The sequence below is a fragment of the Ptychodera flava genome, chromosome 8, assembly GCF_041260155.1.
Source record: "Ptychodera flava strain L36383 chromosome 8, AS_Pfla_20210202, whole genome shotgun sequence".
Taxonomy (NCBI): domain Eukaryota; kingdom Metazoa; phylum Hemichordata; class Enteropneusta; family Ptychoderidae; genus Ptychodera; species Ptychodera flava.
The window spans coordinates 9,379,317-9,400,970 of record NC_091935.1 but is presented as its reverse complement, the minus strand read 5'-3'; the positions used below and the strand labels follow the sequence as shown (position 1 = coordinate 9,400,970).

The window sequence follows — 21,654 nt, the reverse complement described above, 5'->3', positions numbered from 1 at the left end:
TGTCTGTTCATGCCAGGAATTTGATGTTGGGCGGCAAAGTTCGCGCTGTGTTTTGCCGCTAAAATCCAATATGGCGCCAAATCAACATTAGTACTGTACTGTACGTTTACACGTACACTGTGTACTCGCATACGCTCATAGTGAAATAAATCCCCAAAATAAATGTGCGTATTTTTAGGTCAAAGTAACTTTTTGGGGGAAACTATCATCAAGTGACACTTTTAGGTTGTAATACGTAAAATTCGTGTCACAGTTGTTTTTAATTATTTTCCTCTTTTTTTTTTCAGGGTCATCACAGTCCGAGGATGGCTTCGAAGCTTCCAGCCGGGGCTTCCCATAGAAAAACTTGTGCATGTGACCTCATGGTTGTTCACTTTTAACTTTTTTGACGTAATTTTCGTGTCTGATTTGTCTCAGTTTGTTGCAGTCAAGTCTCTGAGGCTTAAGTATTGATCAAATTCAGGTTTATTTAGAATAAAGCTGTTGTCTTTGCAGTATATTGAATTCAGAACTTATTAATTTTCTTTTTAATTTAACCAACACAAAACCAACCGACACGTTCCAATATTTATTGAGAAATTCGTGTCACCCGAGCGGCACTTTCAAAGGCTTCATTAAAGGTGAACTTCTCCGATATGCTTGCACATGCAACAACGACATGGACTTCATTGAAAAGGTCAACTTTCTCACACGCAAACTTCAACAACAAGATTATAGAAAAAAAAGATATATCTCGTATAAAGAAAGATGTTAATCTCACCAACCATCGACGATACCTCACCGATAAAGATAAGAGGAATATGACATAAGAACAAAATTGGTTTACACAACGACCTTCAGTCCATTCATCAAAACCAGGCAAATCAAACAATGTCTTACAAAAAATGGAAAATAATAGAAGCCGATCAAACACTGGTCCCCGATCAACACTGGTCAAAGTTTTTCCAGAAAAACCTATCATAGCATACAAAAGGAATAAAAACTTAAGAGACATCCTCGTTCAGGCACAAATCAAGCACGAGGATAAAATAAGCACGAGGATAAAATAAGCACGAACGGTCTGACCAACAAACCACTCAAAGTTCAGACCACAACATATCCATACTAGCATCTCTAGTTGATGAACAATCGCTACTATCAAATAACATGTGGGATAAATAGCTCCAACACATAACCGGTTCTTTCCCGGGGACCCAGATCACATGACCAGGGTCAAAGCACTATCGATTCACCGGTGTCTCGCCATGTTTCTCCATATCATTAAACCACATTGATCGAATCAATATACCGCATCACTATCAAAGGTAGAAAACGATGTGTAAAGTTGCTCTCATTTTCCTATATATAGAAACAGACTTCAAGATACATAAAACAATTTATAAATTCTAAAATTCTGAGAAAAAAATATACTAAAGAACTGTAGTTGTAGTTAACATAAAATTATTCTTGTTTGTAGAGGCCATCTAATCTGTGGTGAATGTATAATGCCCACTGTAACAAGTACTAGAAAACGGCATTCATAGGTGAAATTTTTAGACGAAGTTTCGCCAAGGGTCTATTGAAAAGTGTACCATTTCCAGTAAAATAGCTCTGTGAAGTTAAAAATTGGTATACACAATCAATTGTTACTGAAAAAGACACTGATGAAATTTGATCGGTGTTCAAGACCCGGAAGACCATTTACTAGCCCCGTTTCTCCTTCATAGACAGACCCAAATCGTGTTATGCAACAGAAACTACTCAGTATACACATCGACAATCTTTTGCAGGTAGGTTTATTTTTACATTACAAACTGTTTATATCAGAAACAAATTCCTAAAAAACACATATTACCTATAACATTCACTCAGGTCCGCGGTATAGCGTGAATATAGGCATGTTTAGGCGACCCATGCTTGTGTGACCCCTGCGTACTACTGCGACCTTTGTTTTGAAATGAAAACGAGGCTATTTTTCTGAGGGCGCTGTTCAAATTACACCCCCAGCATTCAGACTGCATGTGAATGCCAGCTGACACTATTCTTCTCAGTGTTTTGATTTGTAACATTTGGCACGAGTTCCCCCAACCAGGTAGTGCCGAAACGTCTTTGGTCGCGTTGCCTAAACGTCTTGGCATCGGAAATTGTGCGGCCGAAACGACTTTGCGCCAAAAGGTCTAGAAACCGACATTGTCCGTTCGATGAGAATACTGAGTGAGTTGAACAATTTATGAATAAAAATGAAATATCAGAAACAGCGGCACTTGAACTACTTTGGATTAGAAAATACAAGGTGGAAACAAATTGCATGGGCTTCAAGACATCGACAGGAAATTTCCCCAAGGCAAAATACGTAGCGATGCAGAAATCACACGCCACAAAACAATAGCTGCTTTGGTTTGCAGACGTTTTGGCACAATGGCAGTGAACTGATAATGTCGAAGTCGTTTCAATCCCGCGGTCCCGTTTTTCCTTGTCCCATTTCGTTACCGACCTTGACAAGGTAAAAACATACGTCGACTAACAAATGTTCATCGTACACCGGACGAATGTGAATCAAATGATTTTATGGGAATGGACACGACAACATTGTTATCAGTTATCATGGCAGTAGCCAAAATGCTGCAGGACCGAAGACAAATTTCAATATGAATTTGACCGTCACAACGTAATAACGTAATCGCCCTGAGTTTTCATCAACATGTCATCATTGGTCGGTAAACCATTGAATGAGACGCTTACGGGCTAACTACTTGAATATAGTGCAAAACACCATCCTAATCCTGAAATTTACATGAAATGAAGACGGGTCTGATATCATATTCGCCTGGAATCGATGGTACTCATGTTGGATACGAACGACAGCAGAGAGTTATCTATCTGTGACGTATGACGCTTGACGAGCGGTCTATCGCATGCAACTTGCGCTTGATGAAATGACGTACTTTTCTCTATGTTCATGTTTTCTCAACTTCTCTCCTCTGACTTTTATGCCGCCGACAGGCGATTGGCTCATTTTAGCATTAAATGACTCCAGAAACGGTCTTCACCCACAGAAATGCTGTACAGAGTGAGGACGAACTATTGTCTCAGAAATGCTCGTAGTTTGATTACTGTTAATCGTTTTCAAGGCGCGTGAAGATCTAAAAAATGGCTGCTCACTAGAATCCTCGGTTATTCTAACCGTAACGAATCACAGCATGGAGCTGTTCTTTTTGTCTCCATGATCACAGACACCGCAAATGTACATCCACATACAAACGCAGGTATTTTGTTGTCAGCCAATATTGTTTTCTCTATATCACTCATCGGGCTCGCTTTCATTCCGCAGCCGTGAGTCGTTTCCGAGGTCGAATCGAATGCTGCCATAAACTTACACTATAGTGTACGCTTGTCATGGAGGTAATAAGTCCAAGCGCTCGTGTAGACGGCATCGAGATGCCGTAGCAGTTCCGACAGTTAGGTCGAACAGTTAATACTCTATTTAAACCTTACAACTAATCAGTCAACAGATTATGCATAATCCCTTCCCTGGCACTCCCAAAGTTTATTTACTCATCAGCTACTGTGTAGATTGCGCTCTAAAAAGAGTACAACGTTCCAAAATTCACCCTTTTTAGCCTCATTTCGACCGTTGACACTGATTTCAATGAGTGAATATACTGTTGAAGTTGAACACTTTGATTTCACTATCTGGTTTTAGTGTTTTGTCGGTTGAGTACATTGTTTATTGCCATTCAAAAGGAAAAACCGAACCAATTTACTAAATCGCCTTTTCTCAGTTCGGCATTTTGTCACATTGCAGCACGTTCAAAAGAGTTTAACTCGAGAACGCGTGAACGGAAGTTCACCAGATTTTCATAGACGTTTGTCAAGTAGGTTGTCTCCAAAACCGTGTCTCAGTTTTTTATGAAGATTTTTAAAGTCGAGTTATTGCTGCTTAATTAGGCGGCATTGTTAGACTAATCGGTGGATAAACTTTGACTCAACGATGTGAAAAAACTAAGGCCTTTTTCAAAAATCTGAGACACGGTTTTGTAGCCAGTATTCTGAAGACCAATTGCCCGTTAACACCTAAACAATAGCCCCTCTCCGCTCAGACTTAAACTTTTTTACGTGAGACCACCCATTTTCTTTACACTTTCACTAAGATCTTCAAAAAAATTCATCACACACTAATTTTCTTGATAAAACAAAAATATTCATAGAAATAGCTTTCAGGTGATATATAATACTTGGGTAAAAGTACACATCTAGGTGGCAAAATTCAAGTTTGAAAATAGGTCGTCGCAAAGGTGGAAAGCTACCTTAACGCTAACAGTCAAATTGGGACAACTAAGAACTATGTGACCATAAAAAAGATTTGAGCAGCAAAGACTTATCTCCAATGGAACTTTGATAAAAGGAACAAATAATCGGTAATTTCATGAAATGGATATATCTACCTGATGACGAAGGCTTGCATTCCTTGTGTGTCTTCTGGAGGTTCTCCACTCCTATAGTAGTGCAGGGCAAGACCTTGTTGATCACGTCTGTGTGCGGCCGTCAAACTCAATTCCACTATGCCCTCAAAGAAACCAACTTGAAGAACGAGAAAATGAATTATTTGATCAGACAAAACCCAAATAATTATAAATTCTATGTGCTATCGTTCTCAAGCCTTTACTGTTGACGGATGGAAAAACAAACAAAAAATCTAGCCAGTTTCTTAACTGTACGAATATACTCCCTGCCACATTACATATGGAATGGGAGCATAAAAATCAAATAAAGTTTGTGTATCATCTCTGTAACATCCACTGCAGAGTTTTTTTGCATAGTATATTTACAAAGAAAACTTGCTGCATTCAGGGGTAAGGTGTTATGTCTACTTTGAATATCATGTGCAAATAGCATTGATCGCGATTTCAGGTTTGTTTCTACATATAGCTGAATGACACATTGGACAAAATTCGGACAAATTTTATTGTTTTATGCGCGGCTGTTGTTTCAGCTTGTAGTCGTAGCCATAAATTCATATGAATTAGTGTGACTTTTAGTAGCCATTGTAATGCTAACAGGTTTTGTTTTCATCGTTTGATTTTAACTTATTCCATGATGAGTTGCTAGAAATAAAAAAAATACTGAAACATTCTGTTGCTGGGATAGTTTTGGCAGCAAGACAGAAAATAAACTGGTAATTTGGCTGGGTTACCTGCTTGGTATTCAGCACAGACAGCTTGTAAATTCAACTGGTGGCTAACTTCACTGAACAACTGGGTGGGAAAAAAAAATTCAAATCAGCATTAAGAGACTAAAATATCACTTTACAGTAGCATGTCTAACAAAAATGGAGGAATGCTATGAATCAAGACACTCAGGGAATGAACAAAATCTCAACAGCAGGCTCTTTTGCAAAAAATGATGACTTTTGTGCAGCTTGGCAAATTTTAATTCTCAACTGACTTTCAAGTGGTATAGCTCACATAATTGAATGTAAATAATGGTTCATCCAACTGTTCAAGTATTAAAAAAAAAAAATAAATGAATAAAAAAAATAAAAAAAATATAAAAAAAATAAAAAAAACTGTTCAAGTATTCTGCGGCTAATAAAAACATAAGAAGATGATAATGATTTTAACAATTGCTTTTTAATTATCAGCAACATACACAACATACAGTCACATATATGACAATTCATTTTTAACCGCAATTTAACCCCTTTCCCCGCTATGGATTGACCAAAACCCATTGTTATCAATTGTGAGTGTGGGTCTAATTGCAAGGAATTTGGGGTGAACAGGTTAAGAAGATGTCTGCCCACTCAAATTGCAGAGAATCAACATATCTGAGTAAAGCAAAATAAATCATCCAAGGGTGTCCGTACCTGGAGTGATTTTTTCAACATCTCCTCTTTTTCAAATCTATTGCTGGTTTGTTTGGCTGTCTGTAAGAGTTCATTGGCCTTTGACACGATGGCGTCTTCGGTGCTGTACAATAACGGACACACCTCACGTAGCTTGGAGCTGATGGCATCTGTTGTAGCATTGTCTCCAAGGTAACGATTGATCAGTGCGGTGATCAGAGCGCTGCACAGCTGTGAGAGGAAATTTAATCAAATATTTATAAGGGATTAGTCACAGTCCATTGGATGGATTACATTTATGTATCCCACTGTATTGACGACATTTAGTATTTGTGTGCATTCAAGCTGCCATGGCTGATAGTTGGAATAAAAATCTTATCAATGACAGCTCTGAATGAGATGGCAAACTCCGATTTCGATAGTTGATTGCTTGTGTTTTCAATTCTTCCTGAACGCCAATCATACATGAATTATCAGTTTCTTCTGTTCAAATAGACTCTGGAATAGGCAGTAACAATGTCATCAACAATCCATTATTAAAGAACTTTCTGGGTAAGTATTAATGAAGATGAGAAATTATCACTAATGTTGTACATAGTGCTATGAGATTGATTTCCTTTGAATGTAATACATCAGAATTCCATACAGCCTGTACTCATAATCCATTCTAATCCATTGCAATCAATCAACATGCAAGGCCTGACTTCTTCCTTTAAAACCCATTTCATGAAATCCATCAATTACACTTGCAGCGAATCTCCATCACTTATCTGACTGATCACCCACGGCTAAGAAAAAGACATTTATGCCAGTAACACCTCCCGCATGTGTGGAGAAGCTAATATATAACAGGTTAATGTTTGATAACAAAGAGTTCTCATCAAGTTAAAGATTCAGTGACTGGCTTTCAAGGTATACTTGGATAACCTATGTTAATTTACATATAATTTACATATGCCAATCATTATTAATCTGTCCATTATAATAATTGGCTACAAACTTTGAATTTCTCTAAACTACTCTTCTTAACTGGTGGAGATTCTACAGGTAATTTGTTGTATGATGCATTTTGAAGCTTGTATCAAATTTTGTACAAGGCACTCAGTATTGTCATGTTATGAGCATTACACACAATTCCACACTCAGTCTGGCAGTGAACTCACCTCTTTCCCCGATGTGACTAGATCACAGAACTTCATTTGCCTTAGTTGATTTTGAGTATTCTGGAGGAGATGAAGAAACAACGGTGAAAACTTAAAAACTGTCCTCCTATTAAGTGCCTGACAGACTGAACAAAGATTATTTCAGATGCTCAGACAACAGCTTTAGTGATTGGCATGGCCTAAATCTATTGTTATCAAGATGACTGTGGACCTGTTTACACAGCATTGCGCTGAACAGATTGATTCCTTGTGAGTTTGTAATGCCTTTACGGAATGATTCATATCACATTTTACCGGAAGTTCCTTTTAGGAAGACCCACTGGTGTGACAAACGGCAAAAATCAAACCTGGCCTAATACGAAGTAAAAACAATCCTTAAAGTTTTCACCACCATGGTTTGTCCCAAATCCATTGTTTTCTATGGTAAAGTTGAACCTGTATACAGGGAACTGGGGGTGAAAGGATTAAAGGAGAAATTTATGAAGATCAACTTAAAAACAAAATAGTACTTCTAAAATACTTCACAGTACATTCTAATTGCGCAAAATCCACTATTTCTCAGTTTCTGGAAAAGCAAGTGGTTGCCCATTTTGGATCAAAGCCAGGTCTGAAGTGATCCCTACTCATTCAGATTAGGTAAACAGATAATTTTATGGCAAAACTGGAAAATACACGGCCCGCACTAATCTATTTTTCAAATCCTAGGGGCTCCATTTTATTAACCCTTTCACCCCCAGTTCCCTGTATACAGGTCCAACTTTACCATAGAAAACAATGGATTTGGGACAAACCATGGTGGTGAAAGGGTTAAATATGGGAAGGCCCCTAAAAGAAAACCTGTTGTTTTGGTATGGAACACTGATCCAAGTGTTATTCAGGTGTGACCATTCCATGAAACCTGGGACACTAACCTTGTCAAGCTGTGATGTGATAATATGGAACTGATGATCAGAGACTACTTTCCATAATGCCAACACTTGACACGAATACTGAACCAAGTATTGTAGACTTATCAATGCCATCTTCTCTGCAGCTTCAGCCTCCGCTGTACAGATGAAAAGTACGAGACAAAGTTTATTTTGCCCTTATAATCAAGTTTTCAGTGATCTGTGAGCGTCTGTTGAAGCTGTCAATTTCCGCTGCACATGATTCCTGTTTTTATGAAAGTTTGTGATTCTCTCTTGGAACTTTTTATTCATTGTTTCATGAAAGATGAGATAGTCACATGTGAAAGTGCCTTTGACAAAACAATGTCTTAAAAATTCAATGGTTTAATGACAATATTTTGAACCTTTGGGTGAATACTGTCAAACTTTTGTTTTTGTATCTATCAACCACCAATTTTTTTGACTTGTGAAAGCTAACTGACATACCTATTTATCAGCATTGGAACACATCCTACATAGACCAGCATAGCCAGCACTGTTACATTGACATTTGACTTTGGATCTGGTTTTTCATTCGCAGCTCAGTGTTTACAACAAATAAAACACATGACAAGCTTGTGTAGAAAAGTCAAACAATGAGCATGTTTGTAGGTTTTAAGGAGTATAAAAAGAATTCTGTTTCATATGTACTGCAAAGATATTGAAGAATTCCCTATACTCTGCCTCTACAGCAACACTTTATGATGTTGTAATGATTTTTATCATGGAAACATACAGCTACATTTATAAAACGTAATAATATACCTCGTTGTTTCTGTAACATCTGCCGGCTAGCTCTTGCTCCCGGTATTGTGTCTTGTCTTGTCATGGCAAATGGACCCACTCCAGCAAGACTGAAATGTTAAGAAAGGGTCTTTGGTCACTATGTTACTGTCTCTACACTGATTGGAGGGATACCCCCTTCTGCTTGAAATGTTTTTGTTTTTTTTTGCGGGCGGGGGGGGGGGGGGGGGGGTATTTGGTACTGATTGACTCGGGGGGGGGGCCCAATAAATCATGCAAATTGATGTTGTGCAAATTAAGTTTTTCACAGTGTTAGCACATTACAGTTATAGTCTGGATCAAATATCAAATTAAAGACAGTCTCCTGTTTCTTGCTCTTACAGATACAGGAACCGTTTAATATATGTAATATACATGACTTTATGTTTTGTGGCGTAAGAAGCCTCATAAAGTATTCATACTTCATTCATGTATTTCAATTTAAACACAGTTTTGTAATATGGAGGCAAACTCTAGTTGGCAGTCTTTCAGCTTTGCACATCTTTCTGCAGATAGGAAGCTAGTTTTGTGATGTTACTGTGGCAAGGCAGAGGGTAGGTTTAATTAACTATGTGATGTTTCGTCAGAGGCAGCTATCATGATGTGGAATGCCACTATCAATGCTCTGTGTATATCATAATTTCAAGATCTCATTGTAGAGAAAGACACAGCACATGTTTGTGTTTATTTTTAGGCAGATTCTGATTAAATTGGGGGATTTATGTAACTGAACGCTCTGCTGATGCACTACTCAGGCATGCCAGGCATCAATCCAGTGTTCCGCTGCCGTTCGCCAATTAGGCAATTGGCGAATGGAATGTCCATTTGGCGAATTTTTTTGAAGACCAGTTCGCCAGCCTGGCGAATCCAAATTCCTAATGCGGAAGTGTTGAGTCATTGCCACAGTTTTCCCTCTTGGCATAAGGGGTTTAAAAATGGGTGGTATTGCGCACGCTCTGTTGACTTTTAAACAATAGTCTAGGGGGTTTAAGCTGAACGTCGCTGAAACGTTTTTAATGACCCGCCATGATTGATTTGAATAGCACACATGGTGCATTGACGGGTCGCTTACATAATGACCTCTTACGGACAGAAAAGCAGCCGACACTGATCAAAGTTCAATAGGGCCAGCAGAATGCAACCCAATAGCCATAGACCCTCAATCACTACCGGTAAACTCTCAGTCACTGGCGAGCTCCACTGTCTGTACAAGTGAAGCGGCAAGAAACGCTAGAAAACGTGACCAAGGGTAGCCCTGCGTACGATGCTGTGTGTTCCGCTACAGCTAATAGCCCCGCTCACCACAGCCCTGCAAAGACCCATACGTAGGGTCGGTGACTTCAAATCCATTTTTGGACTTGACGTAAAAAGCTAAATTACTGCCGAAATTCAGCGTTCTTGGGCCAAGTCGTATCCCTGCCTACCTCAGCTACTCGATCGCTTCCAAACATGCCAGTCTTTTATTCACTTCTCGTAAATAACCGTCGATGTCGGCAACTCTCTCGCTAGCCCTGCGTACGTACGCAGTGTACGCTGTGCATTCCCTGTGTGCGTTCCTAACACACAGCGTACACTGCGTACGTACGCAGGGCTAGCGAGAGAGTTGCCGACATCGACGGTTATTTACGAAAAAAGAATAAAAGACTGGCATTTTTGGAAGCGATCGAGTAGCTGAGGTAGGCAGGGATACGACTTGGGCCCAAGAACGCTGAATTTCGGCAGTAATTTAGCTTTTTACGTCAAGTCCAAAAATGGATTTGAAGTCACCGACCCTACGTATGGGTCTTTGCAGGGCTGTGGTGAGCGGGGCTATTAGCTGTAGCGGAACACACAGCATCGTACGCAGGGCTAGACCAAGGGCAGTGTTGAGAAGAAACGTAAATTACAGGAGGAATGGTTTGTCGAATTCCCTTGGTTGATTTTTGAGAATTTAGAGAAAGACAAACAAATGTTTTTCTGTAAAGTGTGCCAATCAGCAGGGCAGAACAATATTTTGACATCTGGTCGGTCATATGAAGTTTTTTAAAAAAGACAACTTCACCAAACATGAACGCACTGCAGGGCACAGACTGGCAAGTAAACTGTAAAGCCCCCAAAGCAAAAACTGTCGACAGATTAATGAGGATTGCAATTGTAGGCCCTGATATAGAGCAATTTGACTTTCAAAACAGAGCTTTCACTGTTTGGTCAAATATGAAAGACAGAAGAATATTTTGTTCTGGTGTACTTTGTAAACTAAATGAACATGAATCATCAAGTATACCTTTCAGAGAAGGACTTGTGGAAAAGCTGAATGCTTTTAGAGAGATCATGGATTGTGAAAGTGAATCACTGGCTCTAGATCTGTCCAAGAAAGTATCTTGATCTGTCAGTGTGGGGACAGTGTTCAACAATGTGTTGATACAGTATCTCGACGAACGAGAAATAAAAAGTTGTTCACATGACTGTGTTAAAAATATGTGTGTGTACATTTGTATGTTGTTTTCTTTGAAATATACCACTGTGTTCTCCCCAGAGCATTAAAAAGCATTAAAAATCATTACCATAACAATTGCATGTATTGTTATGCAAATTAGCCAATATATATGATTTTTTTCCCTGGGGAAAACTCTGTGGGCACGCTCATACTGAAACATTTTGGTTGCTAAATGGTGGCTAATCAGTTTTGATGCTAATTAGCCAGTATGGCTAACAGAAAAAATTAGCCAGAGGAAACACTGCAAATGGTGAGTCTAAACATGTTTACACACACAGAAACACTGACAGAGAGAGAGAAACAGATACACACGCACACACACACACACACACATACACCCCCACTCACCCACCCACACACACACACACACACACCCCCCCACTCACCCACCCACACACACACACACACACACACACACACACAATCAGTAGTAACGTTTCACTGTGATATCACTGTTGTAACATCTATTTTGTACATTTTTTGAAAAAGTAATAATGTACCAATCCTCACTAAGTAACTCTCTGCGCCAACACATAAATTTGTCAATTATACGACTCAATGCTTTTTGTGGCTAGTTTTGTTTAAACAGCAACAGAAAAATGTTTCAACAGTAAAACACACAATGGAGTTAATCAATAAAAATCGATTATTAATTGACTTTTTCAGAGTTAAAAAACTGCTGATTGAAGTATTCCTTCACATAGTTTTAGGTGAAATTTTATGTAAAAGTGTCATACAACATAGCTGTTTTCAATGTAACAATAGAAAAAAACAAGTTTTGTGGATTATACAAAATGGTATACCGGTAAACAGTTTGGGGTATAGCAAGATTTTACACGTACCTTTCTGCCAGTGCTGTGAACTGTGAATTTTTCTCCATGAAGTCCTTAAGCGATTCTAAATGTGTGAAAAACCAGGACACAGCGTCTCCACTGAATCGACTTTCCAGCTGCAAAATGTTGAATGGTGCTTTGACTTTACAAATGCAATCATCAGTATGGAAGCACTAACATATATGGGTATGACAGTGTTAAATGGGTCCATTCTAAAGTTCAGTTTTTTCGGTTGGATAGCCAGCCAATGTATTGTTGTAACAAAGCTAACCGGTATTGATCTTGTCATGGTGAGTACAATTCAGCAATATCTGTTTTTATGATATTTTCACAACAAAACTGAAAAAAAAAATTAAGTATTGAACTAGGTTTACTCGTAACTCCTTATCAGTATCACTTCACCATCTACCGAGTCAGTTAAAAGTGGTTTTGAGCCAAAACCATACATATTTTCACCCAATTGGCACAGTGTATTACAGCAGGTTTAGTCAATAAAAATAATATTTATAGTATCTATGTTTCCAGGGGCCTTAAAATGTTCAAGTCTTTATTGAAGTCATGCCTCACTAGTTTTAATCAACTTGTGATAGTGACAGATCAACTTGGAAAGATAAGGGTTACATATCTTGAAAACTTACAACATCAAATTTCTTTGAAGTTCCAGATCCATAAGCTACTGTGTTTTCACAAATGATAATATACCACAAAATCACTGAAATATATGAAATATCACTCATGCCCATTCCATGAGCCTTTTTAATACTTAAAGCTACCATCATATCTTTCTTCATATCAACTTTTCTGTGTAACCAACGTACATGTACTTTCATGTCAACACATACATATTTGAACGGGGTCAACGCTGGATGTTTGATCACAGAGGTCATTAAAGGCCATGATATGCAGGTACCTGCATAAACGTTAATCAAACTTTGAGCATTCATCTAACAAAATGTTGATTTTTTGTATAAAGGTGAATAGATAGACCGAGTTTCCATGACACCATGTAAGTGATAGAGAAGAAAATACCAGGGTATTTAATACTCATCCTGCCAAGTTCATATATCACCATTAGGTAAAGTTGGTTAAAAACCATTGAGGCATAAATTTTCATATGTGTATGTTGCATTTTATCAAAGACTTGAACATTTGAAGGTCTCTGAACACTGTAAACTTGATTTTTATTGACTAAACCTGTTGTAGCATACATACAATAGGTGAAAATTCGTGTTGGTTTTGGCCCACTACTGCTTTTTATCGACTTTACCGACAGGGAAATGACAGGCCTGGCTGGATGAGAGTTAAGTTTATCCATCATCCTAAATTGTCATTTCTCTCTGGTTTCACTGTATAACACTGCTCATGTACATGTACTTACGATATTCTGAGGTCCAGCCTGCGTTGTGAACTGTACATCTTTGACAAGAAACTGATCCCAAAGTGGTCTGTGTGGATAGCAAATGACAGAATAGGCAAATTTATTTTATCCTAGAATATTTTCTGGAAATTTTTGTGTATTTCTGTGGAACCAACACACAACTTTGATTGTTGGTACGTGTCTTAAGTATTCAGGTCACAGAGAATGTGTTGCTGATGAGAAAACTGGAATGAAGAATTTTTGTATTTCTTTTCACAGTAATTGTACGTCTACATAAGAGTTCAGTTTTTGCCGGGCACAGGAGACACTGATGAGCTATTCAGCAATTTTTCTGTGTATTTTCCCCTTAATAATTCACCCAACCATGACAGGGGTATTACACATCTGACCAAGGATAATTAAAACACATGCAAAACAAACAAAACTCACACTGTTCAGCATTTAGTAGGTTTACAGAAGCTCTGTTCAAATCAATGTGAGCAACTTTGCACAAACCATATGCCCAGGTCATGCTGTAGAAACTGTGCATACGCACGACACTCAATCAACCACCCAGAGAATTTGTTCGGAAACGTTCGTCATTGTAAAACCCTCAACAGTTTCATAACCTATTTCAGCAAATTCGTAATGTTTGGGGCAAGTTTAAATCATAATTTCATCATTGGTTGTTTTAACTCCAAAACTTTCGTATTTTTGCAAATGGTATTCGGTCAAAGACAATCTTTAATTTGTCATGTTTCAATAATCCACTGCCCCTAACAGTCTCACACTTTCATCCACACATGATATGTATCCAAATTCTGTGTTGCACACAACATGTCCAACAAGACCGCGTGCCACTGAACAGGTTTGGTTAAGATTTCAGGTTGAAATATATCCTGTATTACTATTATCATGCGCAGTAAGTGATAATAATAATTATATTCCCAGAGCATTTCAAGTTAAGTTAGAGGCTTATCCTTAACATATTGCAATCCTAGTGTGTCTTTTATCAAAAGCTGGTCCTGTAGCATTGTAATGCTCAGACCTCTGCTCTAGTTTCCTTCAGGTAGAATGAATTTTGAGGACAGATATGCCAGCTCTCAGATTTTTACAATACTTTTCTGATCTACCACATGTGGGGGCTCATTTTGAAGCTCTGAAGCTCTTTGAGTAACGTTTTTACTATTTTAGTTGAGGAAAATTTATAGTGTAATTTTTTCTGTATAGTTAACACAGAAATGGTGGCCATTTTGAATTACATATAGCAGTAAATGTTAGGTAATTTGTTTGTCTTTTACCAAAACTTGCATGGTGACCCCCGATTTTTATTCTTAATTTGGTAAGAACATGATTAAGAGATTCCTCTGGGAAAGCTTATGAAAAAATTTACCGGTAAGTCTTTAAATTTTGAGGCACATGGTAACTTAATATAGGTCAAATCTGAGTAACAACATGCCCTATACGCCGATATGATGATTTACTGACATTCAAGAGGTCTTGTTCATATAACACACTATCTGCACATTGCCATCAAGACAATGGAGAATTTTTTCAAAAATTCCAAACTTGAATCAAAGAGTTCTGAAATCTTGCATTTGCATTTGACCTCATGAACTCTTTACCTATTTTTATTACCATGTTGATGACCGATTGGTATACTGCCCTCTCTCGACTTTGTTCAGAGATGCCCACTGCACACAACAGAGTTCAAAGTTCAGTGCTGGAGAGGTCCTGGAAAGGCTGATTTGCATACCTTAGTAATCTGCAAAAGTAGAGGCATAATCCCCGGAACCTGCCGGAATAGATGATTTCGGGAATGGTTCCTGGTGCCATCATCTGGCTTTGTTGCTGCTGGGTCTGGAAGTGTGGCTGCGGGGTCATTGCCTCTGTGGTTTGTTGAAATGCACCGACAGCAGGTGTTGATGCTGGATGAATCAGAACACAGATACAAGATGTAAATAGGACTGTAAGTGGCTTTTCTGAAACTCATTACTGCCTCTCGATGAAATGTGTGTAGTCTCTTTTTGCCAATTTTGGACAAAATTTACATGGAAGCAGCAATTTAATTTGTTTATTTCCATTTATTTTGCATCTGAACATGCAAATGTCATTAAGAATTGATTTGTGGGCAGTTTTCATCATGTCTAGAAGTTGTTAAAACTACAACTGTAGAAGAAATGAATAAGGGCACTATGGTATAAGAAAGAAAATAAATTCTCACTTCTATGATATATGATATGTGAAAAGAATTCATCCATACCTGCTGCTGGTGTTGGCAACACACTTGTACCAAGGCCAGATACAGAAGGAGTTGATGTACCTGTAAATTGAATGTGAGAGGCACTGTCTGTGATTTTCTTTTTACGCCCACAATATTCTGTCATCAAATGTTCAAACACAACAGTGATTAAGTATTTCGCTACATATAAGCCACCCTTCAACCAAAGCCTCTGAAGGTATATTAAACATGAGTGTTTTATGTCCTGAAAAACCACATTACTTATTTGCTGTTTTTTTATTTTTTTATTGTTTTATTCTTGATCTTGGAAGAGAATGGCTGAAAGTTTGTTTTAAGAAAGTTTGAGCAAAAGTTTAAGTCTTTCATTTTGGAGGACTAAACTATCACAATTTGTAAGCTATGAGGAAAATGTGGTAACATGAACTGTAATACTCACCAAACTGTTGTGTCATGGTTGAGCTGGACACCGGCATTTCTGACTGATGCTGGGGTTCACCTCCAAATGTGATGAATGCTCTGGTTGCCCAATCCCTGATCTGTGGATCAATGGCCGATTTGCTGCATGCCAATACCAAACATGTCGCACATGCATGATCCTCCTGTGTAAGATACAATGACAAACAAAACATCTGTAAAACCTACAGATTGATGAATTACGTCAGCTATGACTATTTCATGAAGTCAATCATTTATATCTTTCTTTATTGCTTGGTAACTGTCCCAATGTTTCAAAACATACTGAATGATTTGCCAAATACAAACTTACATGATCATTGTATAAATGTACTTTCCAGCTTATGAGATGATATTTCTGTATCAAAATAAGCATTATTATATTTTGTTTCACACTTTTTTTCATCATCACAGATTTTTGAAACAAATGTCCCATGATTTATTTGTGGTGGACCTTTGTTTTGTAGAATCTATGTGGCATAAACTCAAAACTGATCTTCTTTGACCATGCCTGTAATTTCTGTCCCTGATTACTTTAACTCATGCAAATAGTAAAATTCTGAACACAGACGAGAATGAAGGTATTATTCCTGGATGAAATTTGTTGTCGTGTTCATTTCCTCGCGTCGGTAGAGTCAATGCAGAAATCCATGTTAAATTAATGATAGCCTTTAAGATGGCCTAACACTTTCTATACAGTATACCCACAGGGTACAGGGGAAAGTCCCCTGGGGTGGGGAGGAAGGTGTTTTTGTGCAACGGTTTACCTTATTTGATTTTATTAATTTTGACTGTGATATTTCAAATAAAGAGTTCAACTCTACATTGTGTGACTGCTTTATTATTACTGATAAGTCCTTATCTCCTCTCCAACTTGCGTATACACCACTGTAATTGCTCCGAAAACATTGCCAACTTGCTAATCCACTGTCCGTATCAGCGGATTAAGTGATTGAGTCAACACCACAGCCGTCCCACACGTTAGTTCAAATAAGGTAAACCGTTGCACAAAAAACACCTTCCTCCCCACCCCAGGGGACTTTCCCCTATACCCTGTGGTATACCGGTACATTAGGGTTTGCTCTAAAAATTGGCCTAACATGTTATGTGGAGGGAATGTCCTGTCAAACAACATCTTTGAAAAATCAACCTCATTACCTTATGAAGTTTAAAGAATGCCTCCACATCAGGGTTGTCAGGACCACCGTTTTCCAACAATAATTGACGTAACTGCTCAGCTGGACTTAGCACATTGAACAAATGACTTCCCTGAAATGATGAAACAATAAAATGAAATATTTTTAACAGTACAGCAGTATACATGAACTCAATTTTTATAAGCATAACATTATAAGTAAATCCAGGGATTTGACATACGTGTCATTTATGAATGGCACTTTGGAGATCTGTTAGTCATATTTAGGTAAATGTGCAGCGTCTTGGAAGCTGTTATCCAATTGGTTGGCTGAATCTGACTGTCATAATTGAATAATACAAATACACTCCCCAAGTTGCTGTGAATAGTGATAATCAACTAACCAGATATACAACCTTCCGAGCACGCTGCACATCAGCAGTCATATTTATCCTGTTTCCCACTGTACTACAACAAAATCACAGCTACAAGCCATTCTTAAACAGAAGCAATTTTCAGTCATGAAGCCAATATTTTTAGTGCTCAATATCATAACTTTTGACAAAATTTTAAAGCCTTAAATTTCAAGATTCAAGTACACTCTGGAAATACTGTCACCAACTTAAGCCTTAACTTAAATACTGTCACCACTTAAGGCTGTCCATCATTCCAGTAGAGTTCACAGTAATCGTACAGTCCTGTAAGTCTGATACAACACTTCCACAAAAACCACAACTGTACCTGAGAGCTGAGCAGGACAAATCTTCTGTGTGGCAGCATGTGTTGGACTACAACAGCTGGTGGTTCGGGCAGTTGTTCTGGTTGTCCCTGTTGTACCAGACGTGGTAAAATAGCCGGTACTTCGTCTAACGCCCATGTGTGGCTTTCAATGGTGGTGTTGATCTGTTCAAATCAAAGTGCATATATATTCACCTCTGCATCATGCAAAATGAACACTATTTGCAAAATTCCTTAACATCAACCAAAACAATGTCTACAGAAATGACTGTATTGTTAAAGGGACAAGTCGGTTATTTTTCATGAATTTTGTTTGATACGATATGTTGCTTATATTGTTTGATATGTTGAAAGATACTGAATTAACGGGTGACCATGCATACCGGTATATTGGCCCCTGGTTTTAGACAAATTAAATGAAACCATCGCAAGAAAGAATTAATGGTCATGACCATTTATTTATTCTCGCGATGGTTTCATTTATCATCTCTAAAGCCGGGGTCGTATATATGGATGGTCTCTCATTTATTCAGTATCTTTCAACATGTCAAACAATATAAGCAATATCTCATGTCAAACACAATTCATGAAAAATGACCGACTTCGTCCCTTTAAACATGTCTTTGTGCTACATATAGAATAACTTGAATGTCAACCCTTTGACTGCTGTAATTTTTCCCACCAAAATTCTAGAGCAAAATTTTTCCCATTTTTATGATTTTTTTGTACTTTTTTGATAATTTTGGACCAAATTGACATTACTCTTCATTGACTACAATTTTTGAACAAAATTTTGGAAAAAGAATGAAAAAAATGTCAGGATTTGAAAAGAAAATTATCTGGGTTATATTTCATACAGTTGACAAAAGTTGACTTTGGTAAAGCTTACTGCGTTTGTCTTCAGCAATAGCCTTGTTCACGGTTACAGGTTTGTTACTAAATATAGCTGTACGCGCGCGACATCGGACACGCAGCTTGAAATGCGGACAAATTTTATCAATGTTGCATGCGTGGCTGTTTTTGCAGCTTGTACTCTGAGTCGTGAATATGTTTTTTAGTATTCACTGTTACACTAGCAGTCGCCCACTGAGATGTATTTTCGTCGTTCTTGCATGCGTAATTTTCAAAAGCGTAATCTAAAAATGCGGACAAATATTTATTTTTGCATATTAATGAGAGAACAGTGACGTAAACTGTGAACGGCCCTATTTTGAAATGATACAACTCCGTACAAAAAGATAGTACTTGCCTGTGTTTCAATGAGAGGCCTTTGAAATGGAAATGAATCTGGACTGATGCACCATACGGAATCCGTGTCCTCATTCAGTGAAGAACATAGCAACAGAGTTCCTGAAACAAGTTTTTGCCATGAACATTTTACTACACTTTCAACATGCTGAGAATTACACTTGAAATGAAAAATTACACATATCTGTCAATATTTCAGCAGATTTCATGATCTTCTCATACCCATGATGTGCAAAAAGGTAAACTGTTGACAATACATGTATTAATTATATAGACAGTACATATTATTATCCGCGTAATAGTCTATTATGTCTAAATTTTTTTCATTTGCATAAAAACTAGCAGTGAATGGTAATTTCTAACCACCGGACATTAAAAATATTTTTAAAATGGGTATACAGTCATAGAGAGCGCCCTCTATCATCAGAACAAGGAAACGTAAAATCCACTCACCTTTTCTGTGGTAAGCCTTGTGGACATGTGTTGGTCTCTGTGGGGCAGCTGTGGTTGTGAATCCTGGCGGTAATCTGACATGCACCAATGTAAGCATGGAAGGTCTGGCCAATGGTTTGTTGAAATGTGTGGTTGTGAAGTAAAGACGTACTCCTGTATTGCAGATCAAGTTGGAGATGTTAGATTTGTTGAATATCACATCTGACATAAAATTTAAAATCATTAAAATGGAATTACAATGTCAGTTCTTGTTCTTTTATTAGACTGAGACTGCTATTGTAGGAAGATGAATCCTTACCTTTTCAAGTGTCTACATTACAAATAAACTAAGCAAAACTTGTCCCATAAAATCTGTGAGAGATACTTTCCTCTGACTTTATGTTACGACTTACAACAAACTGTTTTTACATAAAGTTGAAAACACTGAGTAGGTATTCACAAAATACAAATAAAACTGAACTCCATGACATTATTTACCCTGGTGAGCTTGGTTCTGATTACACCAAACTGGGAGTAGAGCTGCTGTGTGAAAGATACGGACTTCATCCTCAAATACTACAAATCACGTTATCCAAAAATCTGTAGCACGGTTTCATGCACCAAATGCTCTTGTACTACAATGAAACCTGTTGATCAATGACACCATTGGGAAAGGCAAAACTGTCCTCACTAGATAGGTGTTAGATAGGTAACAGTCATAACTTTCATACAAATAAGTGTGGCCTTACTAAGACTGGTGTATCTTACAGAGAGGGGTCCCTGAGGACAGGTTTCACTGTATTTGCCTTTTGGTCAATCCCCTCCCAGTGATGGAGCCCACTTCTCCAATGGAACAACCCATTTTCTCACCCAATGGCAGCAATGCTATGTTTGGCATATACTTTGTAAGATGTGCTATGAAGTCTTACCTGTTTGTGTGATGGCAACTAGATGTACGTTTGTGGACTCTGTCCTAGGTATGGCAGCTATTGATACTATGGGTTTGAAATTAGATCTTTCAATGGTTCTGAAAATCAAACGTTAAAACGTTATGAATTTACTGACGAGTGATTTCCATTTTTATTTATGTCACAGATGCAACAAAACTCAAAACACAAATAGGCTCAACAAATACCCATTAACCACTAGTGTTGTTTGTTAGTCACTGTTATTCCTACTTTGAGTGAAATCCATGGAAAATTTTTCAATCTTAAAATATGCTTAAATAGAATTGAAAACACTACAATATGAAATCTTGATTGAAGTACTTCACACAAGATGATACAACACATTATATTGGCAGACTATAGGTTGACTTTAATGAGTGGTATAAGAATTTGCCTGATGAGGAGATTGTGCCTTGGTGATACATTATCAAACTCAAACTAATTATTTTTATTGCCACGAGCTTGTGTGGACTGAATTTCAAAAGCATACCGGTACAATGGAAAAAGTTTTCAACATTTTGTTTTGTAAAAGTGGGCAATGCAAACTGTTTCCAGAAGAGTTAAGACAGAGAAGAGACGCCATCTTGAATATCAAATACCATTGAGTCAGTTGCTTCTCTTGCCCAAAAGTCTAAAAATTGATGACTGGGCTTCAGTTTTCAAAGTCAAAGAAAACATACTACTAGTTTCCTTTGGCCAAGCATTCACGGAAGTTTTAAATTTCATTTTCCAGTTGCATAACACCTTGAAAGGTCATTTTACTGACAGAAATGCTCCTTTTTTCCTTTCATAAATGAGTTGGGAAAAGCAGAAACTGAGTTTTGGTGAGCGTACCTAGCTGTGAGGGCAGCGTTGTGTACAATAGATTGTTGAGAGATGGCGGTTACTCTGCTCATACTTATGCCGTCCGATCCTAGATCATAAACCTGAAGAGATCCCTTCTCAGATCTTGTGTACACAACATGGCGCGTGTTATCCACGGCAATCTGAACAATTGAATCTGAGTGGAAACAAACAACAATAAAAAAGGATGCAATCATGATTATAAAAATGTTGCAGTGATCGAATGACTGATGGCATGAAATCTCACAGATGAA

At 37.9% G+C, this 21,654-nt stretch overlaps 1 protein-coding gene across 1 annotated transcript in view; it reads right to left on the bottom strand.

Annotated features, from left to right (window-relative positions):
- LOC139138417 (nuclear pore complex protein Nup155-like) overlaps positions 1-21,654 on the bottom strand; it is a 64,493-nt gene that overhangs the window by 21,429 nt on the left and 21,410 nt on the right. Inside the window, exons 8-24 of the mRNA XM_070706798.1 lie at positions 21,392-21,557; positions 20,540-20,637; positions 19,632-19,784; positions 19,180-19,280; positions 17,934-18,095; positions 17,216-17,326; positions 16,041-16,203; positions 15,626-15,685; positions 15,119-15,290; positions 13,384-13,450; positions 12,015-12,121; positions 8,679-8,767; positions 7,899-8,032; positions 6,988-7,047; positions 5,846-6,055; positions 5,174-5,234; positions 4,425-4,560 (exon numbers count right to left, since the gene is read on the bottom strand). Of these exons, the coding sequence (XP_070562899.1) occupies positions 4,425-4,560; positions 5,174-5,234; positions 5,846-6,055; positions 6,988-7,047; positions 7,899-8,032; positions 8,679-8,767; positions 12,015-12,121; positions 13,384-13,450; positions 15,119-15,290; positions 15,626-15,685; positions 16,041-16,203; positions 17,216-17,326; positions 17,934-18,095; positions 19,180-19,280; positions 19,632-19,784; positions 20,540-20,637; positions 21,392-21,557 (2,050 nt within the window). The remainder of the gene's footprint in view (positions 1-4,424; positions 4,561-5,173; positions 5,235-5,845; positions 6,056-6,987; positions 7,048-7,898; positions 8,033-8,678; positions 8,768-12,014; positions 12,122-13,383; positions 13,451-15,118; positions 15,291-15,625; positions 15,686-16,040; positions 16,204-17,215; positions 17,327-17,933; positions 18,096-19,179; positions 19,281-19,631; positions 19,785-20,539; positions 20,638-21,391; positions 21,558-21,654) is intronic.